The sequence below is a fragment of the Sciurus vulgaris genome (assembly GCF_902686455.1).
Source record: "Sciurus vulgaris genome assembly, chromosome: 5".
NCBI lineage: Eukaryota > Metazoa > Chordata > Mammalia > Rodentia > Sciuridae > Sciurus > Sciurus vulgaris.
Genome location: NC_136465.1, coordinates 90,000,418 through 90,022,013, shown reverse-complemented (window position 1 = coordinate 90,022,013; position 21,596 = coordinate 90,000,418). Strand labels below are relative to the sequence as shown.

At 35.8% G+C, this 21,596-nt stretch overlaps 1 protein-coding gene across 13 annotated transcripts in view; it reads left to right on the top strand.

Annotated features, from left to right (window-relative positions):
• ABCC9 (ATP binding cassette subfamily C member 9) overlaps positions 1–21,596 on the top strand; it is a 129,332-nt gene that overhangs the window by 42,470 nt on the left and 65,266 nt on the right. For all 13 annotated transcript variants that reach the window (XM_079141426.1, XM_079141430.1, XM_079141423.1 and 10 more), the window contains 3 exons: positions 3,657–3,764; positions 10,298–10,370; positions 15,636–15,741. In XM_079141426.1, the coding sequence (XP_078997552.1) occupies positions 3,657–3,764; positions 10,298–10,370; positions 15,636–15,741 (287 nt within the window). The remainder of the gene's footprint in view (positions 1–3,656; positions 3,765–10,297; positions 10,371–15,635; positions 15,742–21,596) is intronic.

Below are 21,596 nucleotides of genomic sequence, written 5' to 3'. Positions count from 1 at the left end.
TATAAAAACAATATAAAAAATAAGCCTTACTATATTCTTATGTCTTTTAGTTATATTATGCTTTTTAATTTAACCATTCATTATGTATTTTGATCTACTTAATCATAATGTATATATTATGATCATAATGTATATATTGAATTTGCACACTTGAGTGACTTGAACAAAGTTATAAGATTAGGAAGGGGTAGGGTCAGAATTAAAACCTGAATTTTGTGACTTGGACACATATATTTACCTTGACACATATATTTACTTGACCCATATATTTACTCAGTTTTACATAAAGTCTGTAAACCCTCAATATTAATTTGACATGTATTACATACAATACAAATAAACCACTTATTATGTGTTTGTCTGCTTACAAACTTACTGCTGCCCCTGTGCTTTGTGCGAGGACCTATGAACAAAGCATCTGAGATCTTTACTCTTCCAGAGTTTGCTTTCTTGAGGCAGGAGTCAAACACAAGTTTAAAACATTATATAAATTCACTGTGTGAAGAAAATAAAAGGGGATAAATGGGATACTCAAAACTGGGTGGTCATTTATAAGAGGGCCTCTCTGAAGAACCATCATTTAAGTTGAGACCTGTGTGACCTGTAGGTACCTGTCCTACAAAGGGACATTGGTAAACAAAAGGAACACTTCAGTCAGGAGAACAGGCAGGTACGAAGATTTCGAGGTTGGAATTATTTCGACTTATTTTCAAGGGACAATGGTACAGTATGGTTGGAATCTAGTGAAGAAGGGACAGATGAGACAAGGTAATAACAATGACTCAGAGTCCTGTAGACCATGAAGAGTATGGATTTTAGTAACATGCAAAAAGAAGTCATTGAAAAGTTTTAAGGTAGTGAAGTGAATTAAGAGGTATATTTTTACATGATTTTAAGACACTTACAGACATCTAGGAAGAGGCATCAGCATTGCAGATATAAATTTACGAGTCATTACCCATTAGATATAATAATTGAAATCAGTGGGACTGGATTACATCACTTTCTTGAAGGGTGTGTCTGGAAAATTCTAAAGAAATTTTTAAAAAGTAATATATATTTCATAACAGTAAAGTGGAAAGATTTTATTCCAAAATGAGTCATGTTATCAGTTAATATTAGTTATTAATATAATTACTGGAAAAATATGAATATATTTACTATTTATGTGGCCAAAAAAAAAAAAAAAAACTTACATGCTATCTTCTGATTGGAGAACTTGGAAAGCCTTTACCAGAGAGTCAATCTATATTAAATTTTCTTTCATATTTTGTGTTTAAGCTGCTAAAAATAGTTAAGACAGGCACTTGGCTGTATTTAGCCTTTGTGGTTTTTTTCTACTTTTCTGGAGTTATTTATTTGTGTATTTATTTTTTGCTTTCCTCAAGTTGCTTATTGAGCAGGTAGGATTTTTGTCTAAGAAGCAACTACCACCATGCTTATCTGTGCTATAGTAACAATACCTCAAAATGCATGTTTGCCATTGAGTGGACGTGGACATAGAGATAAGAATATATTACAGAGTGACTATACTTTTAGAAATCAGGAAAGTCAAATATTTGATTAGAACCAGCCTTGTCACACTTTGGATGATCTTAGTCTATCAAAGAACTCATTAGATCATCTTTCAGAGATGTGGGGATAAGCAAAATGAGATGACCTCAATAAAGGGGATATAGAAGGTCAAATTCATGAAATTAGGGAAATTTGAGGAATATTTTCTGTATGAGATGAAGGATAGGAGAAAAATTGAACCAAGATAGGATTTTGGAAGGAAAATAGAATCCTCTTCAGATGCATCCAATATCTTCAAGATTATTGAAACCAGACTGGACTTCTGATGTCTTTCAGGATCATTCATCACTGCTGATGGGCCAAACCACAAACGACAAGCTTTTTTAAATGGAAAGAAAAAAAAGCTGTGTGTTTGAAAATAACACTAATGGAAACTCCTTCTTAAGTGCGCTTAAGATACTATGTATTCTGTAAAAGCTTAGAGCTAAGTGGTTTTGGCTGTAGAATCTCCATGGAGAGTTAGTGACATTCTAGAGCCAGAGTCTCTTCAAATTACATCTGTGGGACTCCAGCTCAAATCTCTGTCAACACATCTCCTCTTCCCACCCTCTCCTCAGTTTCATGAAGAGCATGAAGTCATTCCTTTTGGATCTCTGAGGGCAATACGACTATAGAATTAGTGACACTAGAAGACAGTGAATTTTACACATAGGTGCAGACCTGTTTTGTGTGGAAAGTATACTTATTCTAAAGAATAATAGCTTTCTGCAACATCTCATGTAATGTGCTTCCAGAGTTATCTGTGAGGGCTGCAAAAGTAGAATAAAATTTCATCAGCACACACATACTCTCTTTTCTAAGTTAAATATGTTTAGTATTTTCTATGTGACATACTCACTGCTAGTATTTTACTCTCAATTTTCTCAGTGACTTTTTAATCTGTCTATTTATTTGTATAAAGCCTAGTATTATACTATTTGATAGTTTGATAGTCTATCGGGACACCAATAGATGGAAATTGGAAAAGCAATATCTTGTTTGGATTAAATTACTGATTTTCTTAAGACATTCCTAATTCCCATAGTAAAATTCAGTGGATTTTTCAAAAAGCTAAACCTACAATTCCAAGCCAAAAAAAAATGAAAAAAAAAAGGTTTCACAATTCTAGAATCCTTTGCTTCTCTAGGTAATTTAAGTTTTAAAGTGTATTACTGTTTAGTTTTCATAATTACTGTAATGTATTTAAATAAGGCTGATAATCATATATCTTGAAATACTTGTTTGCTAACTTCCTGTAACTAATTTTGAGCTTAGAAATTTTTCTTCCAAGTTAGAGGTTTATGTAGCTAAATTTTCTACTTTCTTTTTAGAAATTCATCTCTGGCAATGTGCAGTTAAGCTCAAAATTAGAGAATGAGAAATTTCTATTTAGACTTAAGTTTACTTCACATTTTTGAAGATGATCTCACCACAGCTATCTTCCTCTATATAGTGGATGCCCCAGACCATTAACTAGAAATAGTGCTGTAATATTTGCATTGACTAGATCATCCTATAATACTTCAGAATCTCCTTATGAAACACTGGTCATCTTTGAGCAAAAGATCCTGGAGCTTTTTTGCTTTTGCCAATCCACAGTAGATCCATGAATGTTGTGTAGAACGTTCTGATTTATGTGAGTGAATCAGACTCTAAATCCTCATGATTCCAAGAATGGTCAGTGGTACATTGCTGGAATGTTTATAAGCCCAGTGGTCCTAAGCCGATGGAGTCTAATTTAATCTGGGTGAATCTGATAACCTTTTGATAGGACACACAGGTATTTATTCCCTAGATAAATTCATCCACATTACTGGAGATTCAGTACTTTAACTTCCATCACTTGCAAATACCACATCTTCTTTTCATTTTTTTTTTTTTTTAATAAGAGGCTGGAGACTTAGGTTTCAAATCATAGCTCAACATTTTTTCATTATTTGCTTTTATGGAGAAGCCACTGAAAAAATTATAACATGACATTCACTTTACTTGTTTCTTTTTCTTGGAATTTAATTGAAGTAGCAGTGTGAGTTAATGCTCAGTAAAACCTCAAATTTTTTTCATAACGCTTCAGCTTGTGTTCTTTTCCATTTGGAATGTAGCAGCCAAAAACTATAAACAGGAAACAGCCTGGAAGATACCACCTGGACAGCTATGAGCAATCAACAAGAAGACTTCGCCCTGCAGAGACAGAGGATATCGCAATAAAGGTTATTTTATTTCCTAGATTCTTACACGAAGAGAAACATTTATGTTACTCTTTTATGTTGACGTTCTGCAAAAGTGTCCCAAATTGTGTCCTCGAAATCTCTGTACAGGGGTCATAATCCTAGCAGTACTTGAATACATCCCCAGATGAGTTTACTGTTCTCAGTTCTTCCTTGCCTTCCAGCCACAGGTGTAGTAGCTCCAGCATTATGATTTGATACTGGAAAATGAGCCTTTCTGTTGAATCTTCATTAGAAGCTAGTATCTAACTTATCTCCGTGTTGTATGCTGCAGGGAGTATTCCTGCATGCATGGATTTATAGAGAACACCAATAATATAAATCCAGTCTTCAAGGAAATAAATAGTAATTGTTTTCAACCAGAAAGACTCAAGCCAGCTTCTCATGCCTTCACTCAGCTTTCCATCATGCCGTCCTGCCCATGATCTCATTTCACATTCAGCCTTTTGTACCCTCCCCAGGCCTGTGTGCTTAGGTAGAACTTGGGTAGAACAGGTGACCCCAGGAATGCAGGCTGAGGATCTGATTGTTGGGATAAGTCCCAGGCAGGAGTGAGTGATGTGCAGGTCCTGGACCAGATCCATGTAGCAGCCAAGGGCTTCTGGACATTAGAGCCACCAGAGTCCTGGAATTAGCCCTTTTAGAAACCTACCTACATTGGCTCCCCCAAGTTATCCAGCTCCTCTGTACTGTCTAGGGCAATCAGATAAAGAGGGAAGCTCGGTGGGGTGTATAGTAGAGCCAAGAGTTACATTTACTTCTCTCCTCCTTGGTACCTGATGATACCTGGACCACAATAGGCATGCCTCAATTCTAGCAAGTCTGTCATGGGAGGAAGAAACTAGTGCTAACCCCTTCTAGAATTTACTGTGCTTCTGGATAGCCACCATATTTTCAAACTCACCTTTAAGCTCCAATTTTTTATTCATGGTGAAAATTCTAAGGCTCCTAATATTTCATTTACTTTTTGAGCTGTATTTTATTGTGAAATACAGAGTACTAGAGACAAGTACATATTTATATTTGCAAGATTCCTCAGGAATGCCTGCAGTGTACATCTTTGCACTTTCTCATACCTGCCCATTGAGGTACAATTGCCATAATGACTTTTAGAGGCTTTATTTCTTGATTATCTTGTGATGAATGCTTCCCTTTAAAAAAAAAAGCATATTTTAGTTTTTTAAGTTTAAATAGGTATGTGTTTGTGTGTGCTTTGCTTTTGTTAAATATTATGTATGTATAATTTATCTGTGTTGCTGTGTGAAACCATAATTCTTTCATTTTCATTACTGTGTAGTATTTCATTGTATGAATGTACCAACACTTTCTTTTCTGTTCTGTTTTGCTGGCTTTGAGTTATCTCTTGCTTTGGAGGGACTATTGTGAACAATTGATGAGTATTAGGGTACATGCATCTCCAACTTTCCTAGATAATATAAAATTGTTTTCCAAAGTGATTTTGCCAATGTACATGTTTACCACCACTGACTGGGAGTTCTAGTTCCTCCACATCTTCACCAGTGCTTCTGAATTGCTGCCAATGTGGGGTGGGGGCGGGGGGAGATGCAACTCTATTTTGCTATGGTTTTTATTTGCATTTTTGTTCTTATTGCTGACTAATGGGTAGAGCATTTCCTCATATACAGGTGCAACTCAACTTATGAGGGGTTTCTGTCCTGGTGAAACTATCCTAAGTTGAATCTATTGTAAGTCAAAAGTGCATTTAACACACCTGAGCAGCTAAATGTTATAGCTTGGTGACTGGGTGCACTGCAGACCATCAGGCGTTTTCCCTCCTGATCGCATGGCTATGGCATGTGCTGCATGGCCTTGCAAGAAGGCAGAGCACTGCGCCTCACTAGCCCAGGAGAAAACCAGATTAAAAGTACAGGTTCAACTGAATGTGTCTGGTTTTGCATCATCATAAAGTAGAAAAATCATTGAGTCAAACCAGCATTAGTTGCAGTCCATGTGTGTGTCTGTTCCTATAGAATTTCCTCTTCTTTTGTAAATTGCCTCATTCTATGTCCCTGAACAATGTCCAGATCACTTTTAGTTCTTTAATTCACTTAGGATCAATTTTCATGTTTAGTAAGAAGTAAGGATATGATTAGTAGGTAAATTAGGAATAAATAATTTACTAGTAAGTTGTAAATTTAGCTGGGCTTGGTGGCACACACCTGTAATCCCAGTGACTCGGAAGGCTGAGACAAGAGGATCTCAAATTCAAAGCCAACCTCAACAACTTAGTGAGGCCCTATGCAACTTACCAACACTCTGTCTCAAATGAAGCAAAAAAAAAAAAAAATTTTTTTTGACACCAAAAGAAGAAGAAGAAGAAAAAAAAACAAAACAGTAAGATATTTAGTAATAGTCTCTTCACTACTTTTGGTAATAAATCAGTAAGATCTTATTTAAATTTAAGTATGATAACCCATTTGCCTTGGCCCTATTTATTAACCACTGTCCCCATCTATCTTCAATTACAAATCAAGGATCTATGTGTGGATCTATAGCATGCAGGTCTTTATTTTTATCTGACTTATTTCTAATTTGCCCAGGTTTCCACTGTCCTGGTTATTTTAGCTTTCTAATAAACACTGATATCTTGCAGAATAAGTTCTTAGACCCTTGTTGGTTTTCTTCTTCCTTTTTATTTTTTATTTTATTTATTTATTTTTTGGGTACTGGATATTGGACTCAGGGGTGCTCAACCACTGAACCACATCTCCAGCCCTATTTTGTATTTTACTCAGAGACAGGTTTTCACTTATTGCTTTGTGCCTCACTATTGCTGAGGCTGGCTTTGAACTCATGATCCTCCTGCTTCAGCCTCTCCAGCTGCTGGGACTACAGTTGTGCGTCACTGCTAGCTATGCTTGGCCCTATGGGGAAAGAGGTAGACCTCTGGGGCTCACATCTCTGAGTTTGTATTTTTTCTTATATTTTGACTTGATATTTCCTTACCACTTGCTTTAATGAAATTTTTCAAAAATTATATTTTATTCATCATTTTTACCCATTTCCAGCAGGAGGAAATAGACCATGGTCTGTATAATGCTGTGCTTTTAAAGTTTTTTTAAAAAATTATTTTAATTGAGGTGAAATTCACGTAGTATGCAATTAATCATTTTAAAGTGAACAATTAAATGACATTTAACATCCATGATGTTAAATCATGTGCAATCACCTGTGCCTAGTTCCAAACCTAGTTCCAAAACCTTTTCATCATGGCAAAAGGAAACGTCATACCCAGTAAGCAGGTGCTTCCTATTTTTGCCTCCCCCTTGTTGCTGTCAACCACCAATCTGCATTCTGTCTTTATGGATTTGCCTGTTCTGGAGAGTTCATATAAATGGAATCACACCATAGGTGACATTTTGTGCCTGTCTGGCTCCTGCCTTGAGGTTTAAATTGTTTTTTCCCTTATGTCTGATCTTCTCCTGTCCATGTCCCGTACTTCCCCTATCCAGCCCCTCCATTGTGGCACCAGCTCTAAAGTGCTTGACATGAGGTGCTTAAACGTGCTTGTATCCTTGCAAAACAGGTGCTGTTGTCATATGCTTTCGATTTGCTTAAATGCTTTATGGCAGTCTGCTCCTTCTGACTGCACCCTGGCCTTCTGTGGCAAGCATCCCTACCCTCTCCTTATCTTTGGTGGTAGACATGGCTGACGGGGAGAGGTTTGAATTTGCCTTCGTCTCGCCTCCATCACAAACCCTGGTGTGAAGATCATCATTGTCTCCATCCCTAAGTGAACCTTACATGCAAATTTGATATGGTCATCAGTTTCCCAAGGTCAAACAGCTAATTAGGGATGCCACAATTTTAACCCTGATGGTGCAGAAATGAGTGCATTCTGTACAAGACGGGAGGGAATGGAAGCATAAATTGCAGCGGGGGAAATTAATGTTGGCCTTCCTCCTGTCCTTCTGGATGGGGAGGTTACATCCTCTTTTACTTCTGTGTAGCGTCGGAACATGAGGTGATGCTCCATTCTTGCCCTATTCTCCTAGTTCTTTACTGCTGTTTCCAGATCATGCCTGAAAGCTGTGGTATTTTCTGCCCCTTCTCACAGCTGTGAACAGAGGAAGTCTCAGTCACTCCCCTACCTTGACTGGGATGTTAACACCTGTTTCCTGTTCCATGCCTCTTCCTTTCTACTGACTCACATGGATGTGATTTAAACTGCTAAATTCACAGCCTGTCTTTTATGCCAGCTCAGAAATCCTTCATCTGCGGTCACTCCACTCGTATAACCTCCCCCCCTTCACACTCGGTCACCATCTGAAGCTGCTCCCCCTCTAACGTCTTACTCCATGTCACTGACAATCAAATGTTACTACCCAGTCACTGAATGAAATCCTGAGCTCCAGCTTTCCCAGTATCCACCTTCACGCTTCTTGTTTTTGACTTCATCGAAATCTCCAACATCTTCAGTCCTTTTTTTTCCTCCCAGTTGTTTAGTACCTTTCTGTGGCAAACCAACTTCCTGAATGCTACACATCTATAACCAGGTTGTTGGGTGCTACGGAGAAAATAACACAAAGGTACCGCTTGGCACACATTTATTATCTCCAGCCTCAGTGACCTTCAGAACTTCTCACGATCCTTGTGTGCCTCTTGGCAGCATTGTTTTCCACGCCTACAGTAGCTATTCAACTGTCACCACAGTCCTCCCACCTCCTTCTCTCTTTTCCTCCTCTTTCAGCAGATAACCTTAGCTCCCAATGCACTGAAAACATTGACAGTGTCACATAGGGCCTCTCAACTTCATGCTGGCTCTCTTCCAAATGCATCTATTTTTGGACCTCTTTTAGCCTTTTTGCCTCCTCTCTGACAAAGGAATTCTCCACTTCAGAGGCTGTATTTTTTCTCTGAATGTCATTTGTCATTTCGCTACCGTATCTTAAACCAGCCAGCTCAGATTCTGATTTCCCACTATATATTTCATTGTTTTCTGATCTTTGGTCAATTTTCACTGCAGTACTTTACCCAGAAATGCATTTGTTGACATTCAGTATATTTTCCAAAACTAACTAAAGGGGCCTCTTCTTCCAAAATTTTTTTGACTCATCTCAGACAAATGATTTCCTCTCTGAACTGTTATGGCTCTTATTGTCTTTCCTTTTTGGTACTTATCCTATGCTGTCTGTCTTACAGTGTACTTACCATGTGTGATTTGATGGTGGGATAAATTTGGAGACATGTATCATGCCGTTTTGTGCCTGTGGGAACATCATAGAGTGTTTGTGCAAAGCAAGATGACTATAGCCCCACTAGGCAGTATAATTTTACCAGACTGCCCTTTTATATGCAGTGCATCATTAAAATAAGCATCACTATGCAGTGCATAATTTATCTGTCCGTGGTCTGTTTGATAACTGATTGCAAGCTCCAAGGAAGCAGGGGTGGTACACTCATTATAACTTCTTTGTAGCCTACACCAGTTCCTACTCAAAGGCTCACACAGCAGGTGTCTAGTCAACATCTGTAAGGTGATCAACCAACCACTCAGCTTCTCTGTGCCCCCTCTTTCCATGAACAATTCATGCATACCTGCATGACAGTTATTAGATGCTATGCCATACATTTTACATGCTAGAGAAAACCTGCAGGGGAAAATCCAGCCTTGCCTTTTCAGAGTTTTTCATTATTTTATAAAGAGATTTTCTAGGGCAATATTTAGTTACAATTTAGATGGCACCAATTCATTGCACAAAATTCCTAAATAATAATGTGCTCAGAAATTTCATCATGTGTGGTTTTGAAATAAAATTCTAATTTAAGAGCCAGGCATATCTTCTTCAGTTTCCCCTGACTTTTCCAGCACCTTCTTTGTCCCCATCTGTGTCCATTTCACTCTCCTAGTCCTTGGGTTCTGTTACACCTCCTTTCATTTTGCATTTTGTGAAGGTCATCAAATCCACATGAATTGCTAAACAAATAGACTGCTGGGATGAATGTAGGGTCTTGTTAACATTTATACCACCCAGCAGTATTGCCTCACTTCTGTGTTTATTTCCTGTCCCCTTTACTTTTTATTTTAACTTCAACGAAGAGTGATCAGTCTCCACCTTTTAGGAATCTCATTCATTACAGCCAATAAAGTCATTTTGTAGAAATAATCTGTGGTTATTTCTGTTTTTTCTTTGGGATTCAGGAACTTGTCTAGTACTGAGAAAATAATTGACATAAGGATTGCTTTGGAAAGTATTTGGGTTGATTAATTTTTAAGATGCTCAGATGCAAATGATACAGTAATTCCAAACTTTCAAAGAAAATTCCTGTAATTTTTAGCAGTCTTGAAATATCACTAATTGAAAGATCCTCCTTGCACTTCAATTCTTCTTTCTTTTTTAAAAAATGTATACCACTAGTTATAACTCTATATTAGAATTTTACCACTACCCCATTTTGAAAGTCTCAGCACTATAAAAAGAAAATTTAATGTAATTGGAAGTATTACACATAGTACACATAGATGACTTAATTTCTGTATTATTTTTTTCTAGGTCACAAATGGATACTTTTCATGGGGAAGTGGTTTAGCTACATTATCCAATATAGACATTCGAATTCCAACAGGTAAGGGTCCTCTGCTATGTATTTTTGCAATTGTTACTTATAACAATCATAGTTTTCCAAGATGATTGAGGCTTACAAGAAAAGAAGGACTTTTAAAAGATACAAACAGTTGGTTAGGATTATGTATTTGCACTATGTTGCTCATGAGATGCTGTATGGGGATGACCGGAATTATAAAACCTGACTTTCGACAAAGAAGACACTCTTTGTACAAGTTATTTACTGCTGATTAGTGCCACTTAAATAATGGGATAATTAATTTTTGTCATTTTGTGTGTGAAAAGCTTTAAAGAAAGCATATGTAAGAAAACTGTGTTCTATCCTTTAAGAATACTGATGAACAGCTTTTGATTACATACAGCATCCCTTCATGTTCAAAACACTAGAAAAAATAGGGGTAGTAGGAACATTCCTTGACATTGTAAAGGCTATCTATGCTAAGCCCACAGCCAACACCATTCTAAATGGAGAAAAACTGAAAGCATTCCCCCTAAAAACTGAGACAAGGTAGGGATGCCCTCTTTCACCACTTCAATTCAACATCATCCTTGAAACTCAAACCAGAGAAATTAGACAGACCAAAGAAATTAAAGGGATACAAATAAGAAAAGAAGAACTCAAACCATCACTATTCACTGATGACATGATTCTATATTTAGAGGAGCTGAAAAATTCCACCAGAAAACTTGTAGAACTCATAAATGAATTCAGTAAACTAGCAGAATATAAAATCAATACTCAAAGATCTAATGCATATTCATAATTGATGAATAGTCTGAAAGGGAAATTAGGAAAACTACCCCATTCACAATAACCTCAAAAAAAAAAAAAAAACTTGGGAATCAATCTAACAAAAGAGGTGAAAGACTTCTACAATGAGAACTACAGAACACTAAAGAAAGAAAATAAAGAAAACCTTAGAAGATGGAAAGATCTCTCATGTTCTCAGATAGGCAGAATTAATATTGTCAAAATGGTCATACTACTAAAAGCGCTATACAAATTCAATGTAATTCCAATTAAAATCCCAGTGACATTCCACCTAGAAATAGAGAAAGCAATCATGAACTTCATCTGGAAGAGTAAGAGACCTCAAATAGCCAAAGTAATTCTTAGCAGGAAGAGCAAAGCAGGTGGTATCACAATACCAGACTTTCAACTATACTACAGAGCAATAGTAACAAAAAAATCATGGTATTGGCATCAAAATAGGCAGGTAGACCAATGGTACAGAATAGAAGACACAGAGACAAACCCACATAAATACAGTTATCTCATACTACACAAAGGAGTCAAAAACATACATTGGAGAAAAGATAACCTCTTCAACAAATGGTGCTGGGAAAATTGGAAATCCATATGCAGCAGAATGAAACTAAACCCCTATCTCTCACCCTGCACAAAACTCAATTCAAAATGAATCAAGGACCTAGGAATTAGACCAGAGACCCTCCACCTAGTAGAGTACAAAGTAGGCCCAAATCTTCATCATGCTGACTTAGGTCCAGCCTTCCTTAACATGATTCCCAAAGCACAAGAAATAAAAGCAGGAATCAATAATTGGGATATATTCAAACTAAAAAGGTTTTTCTCAGCACAGAAAACAATCAACTACATGAAGAGAGAGCCTACAGAGTGGGAGAAAATCTTTGCCACACACACTTCAGATAGAGCACTAATCCCCAAAATCTATAAAGAACTCAAAAATCTTTACACGAAGAATACAAATAACCCAATCAATAAATGTGCTAAGGAAAGGAGCAGGCACTTCACAGAAGAGCATCTACAAGCAGTCAACAGATATATGAAAAAATGTTCAACATCTCTAGTAATAAGAGAAATACAAGTCAAAACTACCCTAAGATTTCATCTCACCCCAATTAGAATGTCTATTATCAAGAATACAAGAAACAATAGGTATTGGCAAGGATGTGGGGAAAAAGGTACACTCATACATTGCTGGTGGGGCTGCAAATTAGTGCAGCCTCTCTGGAAAGCAGTATGGAGAGTCCTTAGAAAACTTGGAATGAAACCACCATTTGACCCAACTATCCCACTCTTTGGCCTATACCCAAAGGATTTAAAATCAGCATACTACAGTGATGCAGCTACATCAATGTTTATAGCAGCTCAATTCACAATAGCTAGATTGTAGAACCAACCTAGATGAATAGGATAAATAGATGAATGGATAAAGAAACTGTGGAATATATACATAATGGAATATTACTCAGTCATAAAGAAGAATAAAATTATGGCATTTTCAGGTAAATGGATGGAGTTGGAAAATATCATGCTAAGTGAAATAAGCCAATCCCAAAAAACCAAGGGCCAAATGATTTCTCTGATAAGTGGTTGATGATACATAATGACAGAGGGCAGGGGAGGTAAGGGAAGAATGAAAGAAGGATGGATTGTGTAGACAGAAATGAGGGGTGGGGAGGGGGCAGGGGAAGGAAAGATAATAGAATGAGACAAACATCATTACCCTACGTACATGTATGATTATGCAAATGGTATGACTCTATTTCATGTACAACCAGAAAAACTCCATTTGTACTCCATTTGTGTACAATGAATCAAAATTACAAAAAGAATACTGATGTTTTCAAGACATTTCAGACTTAGTTACCCAATAATTTTATTAATTTACCATTTATTCATTTGTTTTTAAAGTTTTACTGAGATCTCATTGAGCTACAAAAATTACCTAACTTTAATATCTACATTTTGAAAAGTCTGAGCATTCGTATATGCTCAGGGTTCCATCATCACAACCAAGGAACTAAATATTTTATCACTTGCAAAAAGTCCTTTGTGTTTTTATTTTTATTTATTTATTTATTTATTTATGGTGGGAAGAACATTTAGCATGAGATCTCTTAAAGTGCACAGTATTGTACTGTTAACTGTAGGTATTGTATTGAACAGAAGATCTCTAGAACTTTTTCATCTCACGTAACTGAATTTTTATACTCACTGAGAAGTAGTTTCTCATTTCTCTTTTCCCATGGCCGCTGGAACCACCATTCTCTTTTCTGCTTCTGTGAGTTTGCCTATTTTATATACCTCTTATAAATGGAGTTATGTGGTATTTGTCCTTCTGTGACTGGCTTGTTGACTTAGTATAATGTCTTCTAGAGTCATCCATGTTATTGAAAACAGTGAGATTTCTTCTTTTTTAGAGAAAATAATATTTTTGTACATATAGACCCCATTTTTTAAATCTATTCTTCTGTCAGTGAATGCCTGGTTGTTTCTGTATCTTGGATATTCTGAATAATGCTACTGTGAACATGAAGTACATATATCTCTTCAAGATCTTAATTGTAATTATTTTGCCTGAGCACTGAGATATGAGATTGCTGAATCATATGGTAGGTCTATTTTTTAAATTGAAGAACTCCTGTCCTGCTTTCCGCAGTGGCTGTACAGTTCTACATTTCCAATAATGGTCCACAGGGTTTCTGTTTCCCCACATCCTTGCCAACACTTGTTAACTTGTTTTTTATAGTATCTATCCTAACGGGTGTGAGGTAATAGCCCATTGTAATTTTGATCAGCATTTCCCTGATTAGTGATGTTAAGCACCTTTTTATATACCTGGTGACAATTCCTATGTCTTCATTGGAGAAATGTGTATTAAACTCCTTTGATCATGTTAAAAATTGGGCTATTTGGTTTTTTTGGGTTTTTTTCAAACATTTTTTCCCATCTGTCAGCACATTTTCCCTCTGTTGATCATTTCCTTTCCTGTGCAAAAGGTTTCTATTTTGATGTGATCTTTTCTATTTTTTTGTGTTGTTGCCTTTGATTCTGATGTCAAATCCAAGAAGTCATTATCAAGATTTCCCCCTATTTGTCTTTGAGGATTTTTAGATTTTTGTGTCTGATAATTATCTTTAGTTCATTTTGAACTGATTTTTGTGTGTCACTTCATCTAGCAGGTCAGTGTCATTTGTTTGTGTATGCATTTTGCTTTCCAACACCACTGGTGGAAGGTGTTTCCCTGTTGGGTCATCCTGCCGTCTCTTTGAGGATCTGTGGTGTATGTAGTTTACTTTTGGACTCTCTCTTTTGTTCCATTGGTCTCTGTGTGTGTGTCTCCTTGCAGGTACCTCACTGTTTTGATTGCTGTAGCTTTGTAATGTATTTTGAAGTCAAGAAGTATGATGCTTTCAGATTTATTCTTCTTTCTAAAGATGGTTTTGGCTATTTGGATCTATTCCACGATAGATCCATATGAATTTTAGAATTAATTTTTCAATTTTTGTAAAAAATTCCCTTGGGATTTTGATTGAGGTTACATTGAATTTGTAGATTGTTTTCTAAGTTATGGACATTTTAACAATACTAATTCTTCAAATTCATGAACATGGGATATGTTTCCACTTATATTTGTGTTGTCTTCAATTTCTTATATTAGTGTTTTGTAGTTTTTAGTGTATAAGTCTTTTTCTTTGTTGGCCAAGTTTATTCCTAATATTTATCTACTAACAACAAACTATCCATAAAGGAAATTAAGAAAACAATATCATTTATACTCAGGTATTAAAAAGTAAAAAATTAAGAATAAAACCAATAATCTTATTTTAAATATCTGGATAATTGAATAGAAATATTTATTTGACGTGGCCTAACGGTCAGTAGGTTAGTACTTCTCTGTAACATATGCAAGACCAAGTAAAAATTTTAGGGAGTGTCTTTAATAATAGTCCAAATCACTTTCAACTCATTTATCTATTTTACTCAAAACTTCCTTTTTCTCTGAGTGTATTGAATAATAAATTTAAAACTAATCTAGATAAGTAAGGAAATTATTTCATTGCTGTCCTTAAAAATTTCAGTAATCTTGGTTTGAAGATAATAAATTAAGACCTACATATTTTAATTTATCTTTCCTTTCCAACAAAGACATGTATCAGGAAAGGAGCTATTTAGATGAACTTATTGCTGGAAACCCAGATGAGGCCATAGATTAGCCCTTATAAATGTGTTTTTACAAATGTATTTTTTCCCAGTTAGTTGAGTTTTTGTTTCTTTAATAAATTATTCAAATCAGTTTTGAAATGTCTTTTTTGTCTCTTACACCATATGATGATAGCTAATGATGTCAGTGGATGTCTGACTAATTTCTGCTCTCATGTTTGTCTCCCAGATTAAATAGTCTCTCCTCTTGGGGGCCATCATTTCTAAACATGTCTTAATTTATTTCTCCCAGAGTTATTTCCCATCTTCTTGTTATCCTTTGTTTTGCTCCTCTAGGTCAGTTAACCATGATTGTGGGTCAAGTGGGATGTGGGAAGTCCTCTCTTCTCCTTGCCATCCTTGGTGAGATGCAGACGCTGGATGGGAAAGTTCACTGGAGCAAGTACGTGTACTTTGCAGTGGTTTTTGTTGTTCTGTTATATACCTGATAACCTTCCAAGGGAAGGACTTAGAGTAATAAACTCCCACATTATGAGTGTGAGAACCCCTCGGAAATAAGCACAGATTCTAAAAAACTTAGTGGAATCCTTAAATGTCACAAGTGAAAAGTTATAATACAATTTATTATAGAGGTTTATAATGTAAACTAGTATTTTGTAGAGATAACAGTAAGGTTGTGGTTATAAAGACAACATTTTTAAGGTGAATAAATGGGTAGCACTAAAAGAAAAAACTTTGAAATTCATTTTATAATAAAATAAGTTATGGGAAACTTGCATTATTTATAAAGTTTAAACACAAAACCTTAGTAGTTCAATAGAGAAGAAATATTAAATGATGTTTCTTAGACTCTTCATAAGAGACTATAAATCAGAAATTTCTCCTCACACTTAATGTAGACACTAAAAGCATCTGGTTAGAGATGTATAGGTCAGACAGTTATGTTGTGCAACTCTGAAAATGTAAAAACTGAGGTATGGCATTTCATCTAAATATTGAACTGGTTAGTTTAGAATCTTCACAGTATATCATGGAACTATAAAATTATTTAGAACCATAATAACATAGAATTGAGTAATGAAGACTGAATCATATTTACTTATTTTGGCCCAACTGATAAGCTTCCCATATGCAGAAACTGGTTATAACTTATTTAAGAAATCAGACTACTTGCTATTGGTTCTATATCAGGTGTAACTTGCCCCCAGGAAATATTTGGCAATATTTGGAAACATACTTGGTTGTTAAACTGAGAAACTGGGCTGCTGTTGTTTAGCTAGTAGACTCCAGAGATGCTGCCAAACATCCTACAATATACGGAAAAGTCCCCACAGCAAGGAATTATCTTACCCCAAAAGTCAGTTCTGTTGAAGTTGGAAAACCTTTCTCCTAACCTACAAATATCTTGAGTCCTATTGTGACTACTATCATGAGTCCTATTGTGACTCAGTCTGCTGTTTAGATACAGCAGAATCTCTCAAGGAATACAGGTGATTTATGAGCCTTTTTAGAACAGATACCATTTTAAAGGCTAATGAAGAAAAGGAAGTGCATGCATGTAAAATTTGCCCTGGAATCAGTATAGAACTGTAGAGTTTATTTTCAGTGACTTTGACTAAAGGGGCTAAGAAACGTTGAGTGTACATTGTATCCCTATTGTATAAATCTACAAGACTGTAGCAGTGAAACCATTTACAGAATGGTCAGCAGATAATTGCTGCCTCTTCATGGCAGTTTCCTGTCCATCACTAAATTCAGGCCCTGGGTGGTGTCCCTCTGCCACTGTCATCTCCCATCTTGGATGAAGAAACAAACCATACTAGATTAAATTGTATTGTGTGACAGAAAATGCTTAAAGTTATAGTTTCATAACTTTAGGAAGTTCTCATAATCAGGTATCTAGTATTATTTTTATTTCTAGACCCTAGCTCCAGTTAGACCAAATTGACTCCCCATGTTATTATTTAATTAATGAATTAAAAATGAAATGAGGATATGGAAAATATTTTATGCAATCTAGTTATTTATTTTCTTGCTTTTTAAAGTGTATGTGCCACTTATTTCCTACCTCATTTCTTAAAGATTATATATTCTATTATTTAAAATGACAGTATAGTAAAGCTTAAAAAATAAAGGTAAGGAAGTCAAGGAGGAAAAGAAGGTTTAAATAATAATCTGATAAGTTAAGAGAAATACATGAGCTGGAGTTTTGCATAATTGAAAATATGCAGACTACACATTCCTCTGAGCTTCATGGAAGGAAACAAGGAAGGAAAGATGAAATAAAAGCATACTCAATAAAGACTAAGAATTTTCTCTTTTTGGAAAGGACTATGAAAGATAGGTCTCCCATATATATTAATTTTTAAAAGTCAATAAAAAGTTATTTAATACTTAATGTTCTCAATATTCCCCCAAATTCATTCAAAACAAGATTTCAATTGTCAATTAATTTTAAAAATTGAAAACATCACCACAGATTATTTAATAAATGCTTTTAGAGGGTTCAGAGGGCACATGGGAGGGAGGGAGTAATGTGGTATATGTAGGATGAAAACAATGGGACTGAAGTTTTCAGATCTTCGGCATCTAGTTTGATGCAGAAATATAATTAACTACATTTGGAGAAATTGGTGGATTTCACATAATTTGGACCATCTTCTGTTTTCAGTATATTAGCCTGGAATATAGATGATTTGTTTTTTAATATTTTTTCTTTTCCATTCAATAACTATTCATTGAATGAAGCATTTTAGTACCTCCTTTGTGTCAGCTACCCATCCAGGTACAAAGGGTCAGATGGTGATATCGTGTGGACTTTCCATTTAGGATGTGGCTTGTATACAATACAAGTAATGAACAAGAAAAAAAAGATAATATTAGACTGTGACAAATGTTTTAAAAAATATAAAAGAAGATAATATGGTAGAAGGTTCGGGAACATTTCAGAGCTGACATGTTAGCTGAGGCATGGATGATTGTGTGGAGCCCACCAAGTCAAGACTAGGAGTGAAGGAGCTACAAGAGCAATGTCCCTCAGGTAGAAATGAGTGCGGTGTGCTGGAAGGTCCAAAAGGGGACCAGAATGGCTGGGGAGTAGGGGCTGAGGGAGATGCAAGCCAGGGCTGCTTGGAAAGGGAGGAAAGCAGGAAGGTATGGTAAGGAATAGAGATTTTATTGTAAATTTGGTGGGAAGCCATTGAAGAAACTTAAGTGGAGGAGTGATCTATACATTTTGAGAAAATATCATTTGCAGTTTCAACAGATGATGGTGACTGTTGTGTGGAGAATGAATCTACAACAGGGAAGTGGGGAAACCGGTTAGGAGTTAATTTCACTAGTCCAGTTGAGAGATTATAGGTAGCGTGAAGCAGCATGGAAGTTTTGGAAATGGACCAGAGTAAACAGACAGCATATATCTTGGAGATGAAGGTGTGAGAAAGGAATTGAGTTAATTTTGTGTGTTATAAAATTTCTGTAATTTTAAAAATCATCTCTTTATGAATATTTGCCTTAGCGGACAAGTCTCTTTGGGGCAGAAAGGTCTATGTTTTTAAAAAATATTTTTGAAAAATATTTGGTTTGACTCCAACACAGAGACACATGAACAACTAAGAGCCTCTAAGAGACTAGAAAAGCTAATGCAAATTCTATTTTTTTAATTAAAAGAATTATTTAATTTTCTTCTATAGTATCCTTAATATCTTGATAAGACAGGCTTTTAGATCAGGAAAGTTCGGAGGATACTCACCCTGTTAGAGTTATTTGTGATTACTCTTTTAATTCTATAAAAAAAATAGCCATATGCCCAGTTCAATAAGCAAGGACATATAAATATTAATTAGTATTAATATGCAGCTAATTTAGAAGTTATCCGTATTGACAGGCTGATGATTTGTAAATGCTAAGAAGTCTTCTACTTCAGCAGACTGAACCATTTGGGTTTTTGAAGTTTAAAACAAAATGAAGTGAAGCAATTAACTAAATATGCCTTCTTTCACCATTTCACGTATCTCTGATTGCATAAGTTTTATTTTCAAATGTGTCTTCATAGAATGGCATGAGCAAACTCCAGCAAAGTACTCTGACCTATTGCAGTGAGAAATATTTACATTGGCAGGAGAGAAGGCACTGCTGTTCATCCAGGACCCATTTACATGAGTAGAACCTGTACACCAAGACACTGTTTACTGCTTCCTTGAGAATAGTTACCTCAACCCAATCTGACCTGTTGTAGACCCAGAGAACAAAGAGGAGAGAGAGGAGAAAGGACATAAAATATTCTCTAACATTGCTGAAATGCCAGTTTGCACATCAGTCTTGCATTGGGGATGCTTTTATTTGTTGAAAAGCAAGTGTTCTCCCTGAATGAAGTTGTCTTCCCTGAGTGTCATGACATGCAATCATTTCTAATATTTTTGGAAATAGAACTAAAATGCCTTATGTGATAGTTTCCAGTTAGAGAAACCATAATGTGTGATAATTGTGATAATCATGTGAGAACTAACTGTTGTTTATCTTTGTTTTCTTTTCCTTTCTTTTCCTTCTCATCCATGCCATCAGCCATTCTATTCAGGTCCCTTCTGTCCTGATGTTCTGTCTTTTAGCACCCTTGTGTAATCAGCTTTGTAACAGTGATTCCGTATTTAAAGACAGATGAATTAAAGAGTCAGTCTTCTTCATGTGACTTTGCCTGGCATGAAGGAATAAATAATTCAATATTATATTGAGTCAACTTTCCTGGATCAGCATGTTTTTGTCAACATCTAGCTTTCCTTCTTCCAAATACTGTTCCTGACTTAAGTAAGCCTGCAAAAGTCACTTTCCCATTCCATAATGTATCAACCATAATACTTGGAAGGTACTAGTAAACCAACTTTAACTTTTAGAGAAAAATACACACAAATCCTACATGGAGAGGCATTCAGAAGTGAAATCTTATTTTCCAGAAGGAGATTTTCCATTTGGCATCTTTGCTGTCTCTTTTTGCCTTTGGCGCTGTTCACTACCACACTGAATGGTGGAGGATGAGTCTAGATGTGGAACAACTGATTTTCATGTTACCAAATAAGGTCCAATGTTGAAATTCAGAGCTGACTCTATTTCTTTGTTTTGGAAGAGGGAAAAATAACCTTCCACAATAGATTTTGATTAACATATTATCATGTGAGAGGGTGGAAATAGGTGATCTCCAGAAGTTAAGGACTGTAACATCACTCATGGAAAATGTGAGAGAATAGGATAATTTTTAATTTGCTCTTAGAAGATGAATACTTAGAAATGTATATATATCCACCTTCTTTTTCTTCCTCTAAAAAGTAGTAGATGTATATAGCACATTTAACTTTCACACTCAAAGGAAAATATACATAGGACCTTCGAGGCAAGTTCTCAGAAATGAAGATTCCCTATGTGCTCTTTTACCTTTTTCAAGAACTTACTACTTTAATTATCCCTTTTCTCTTAAAAATGTCCTTATTTCTCGCTCTCCACACTCCACGATCCTCCATCTTAAAAAATGGCTTTACCTGTCTTTCAAACAACTGGGACATTTCTCTCCTTAAGAGAACAGTCCACCACACTCACCTCCTTTCTTTTCTTTCACTCTGTGCATTGCCATCGGGACCAGGAGTTCTCACCAATAACTGCATCAGGGCTGGATCCCACTTGTTTGCTCTCAAACCTACTAAATTTCTCCATAGCTTTTGACACTTTACCACTCATGACTCCTTGAAACCAATTGGTTTCTTGATTTGCACGACACTTTTCATTTATTCTCTTACTAAAAATATTTATTGCACACCTATCACTTGCAAATCATAATATTTGTTGTCAGAGGATAAATAAGTGGGAAAGGATAGCCAGGCCTCTACTTTCATGGGGATTTATTGTTTACCAGAGAAGACCATGAGAAAATAAGAAAAAAAAAATTTAATAATTATTATTTTTTTAATAAATACCAAGAAGAAGAAGTACAAAGTTTTATAAAAACAAAATGGGTGACCTAACTGAATGGAGTCTCTCGGGCCAACAAGGACTTTCTTAGGGGAGGTGAATAAATAAATGACAACTTGACCTTGCATTTTTAAGTGTAAACCAAAATTGATGGGTCAGGAAGTCAGGAGCTGCAATAAAAATGGAGATGGAAGAAATGGAGGAATGTTCTAATTCTCCTTCCGTCCTTCTGACTGTTCTTCTGAGTCTTCTGACTATGGGAACTCCTTCCTTTATTTATCCCTTAAATTATGTCTTTGATTCAGATACTTGCTAAGCACTAATAACATCCACTATACATTT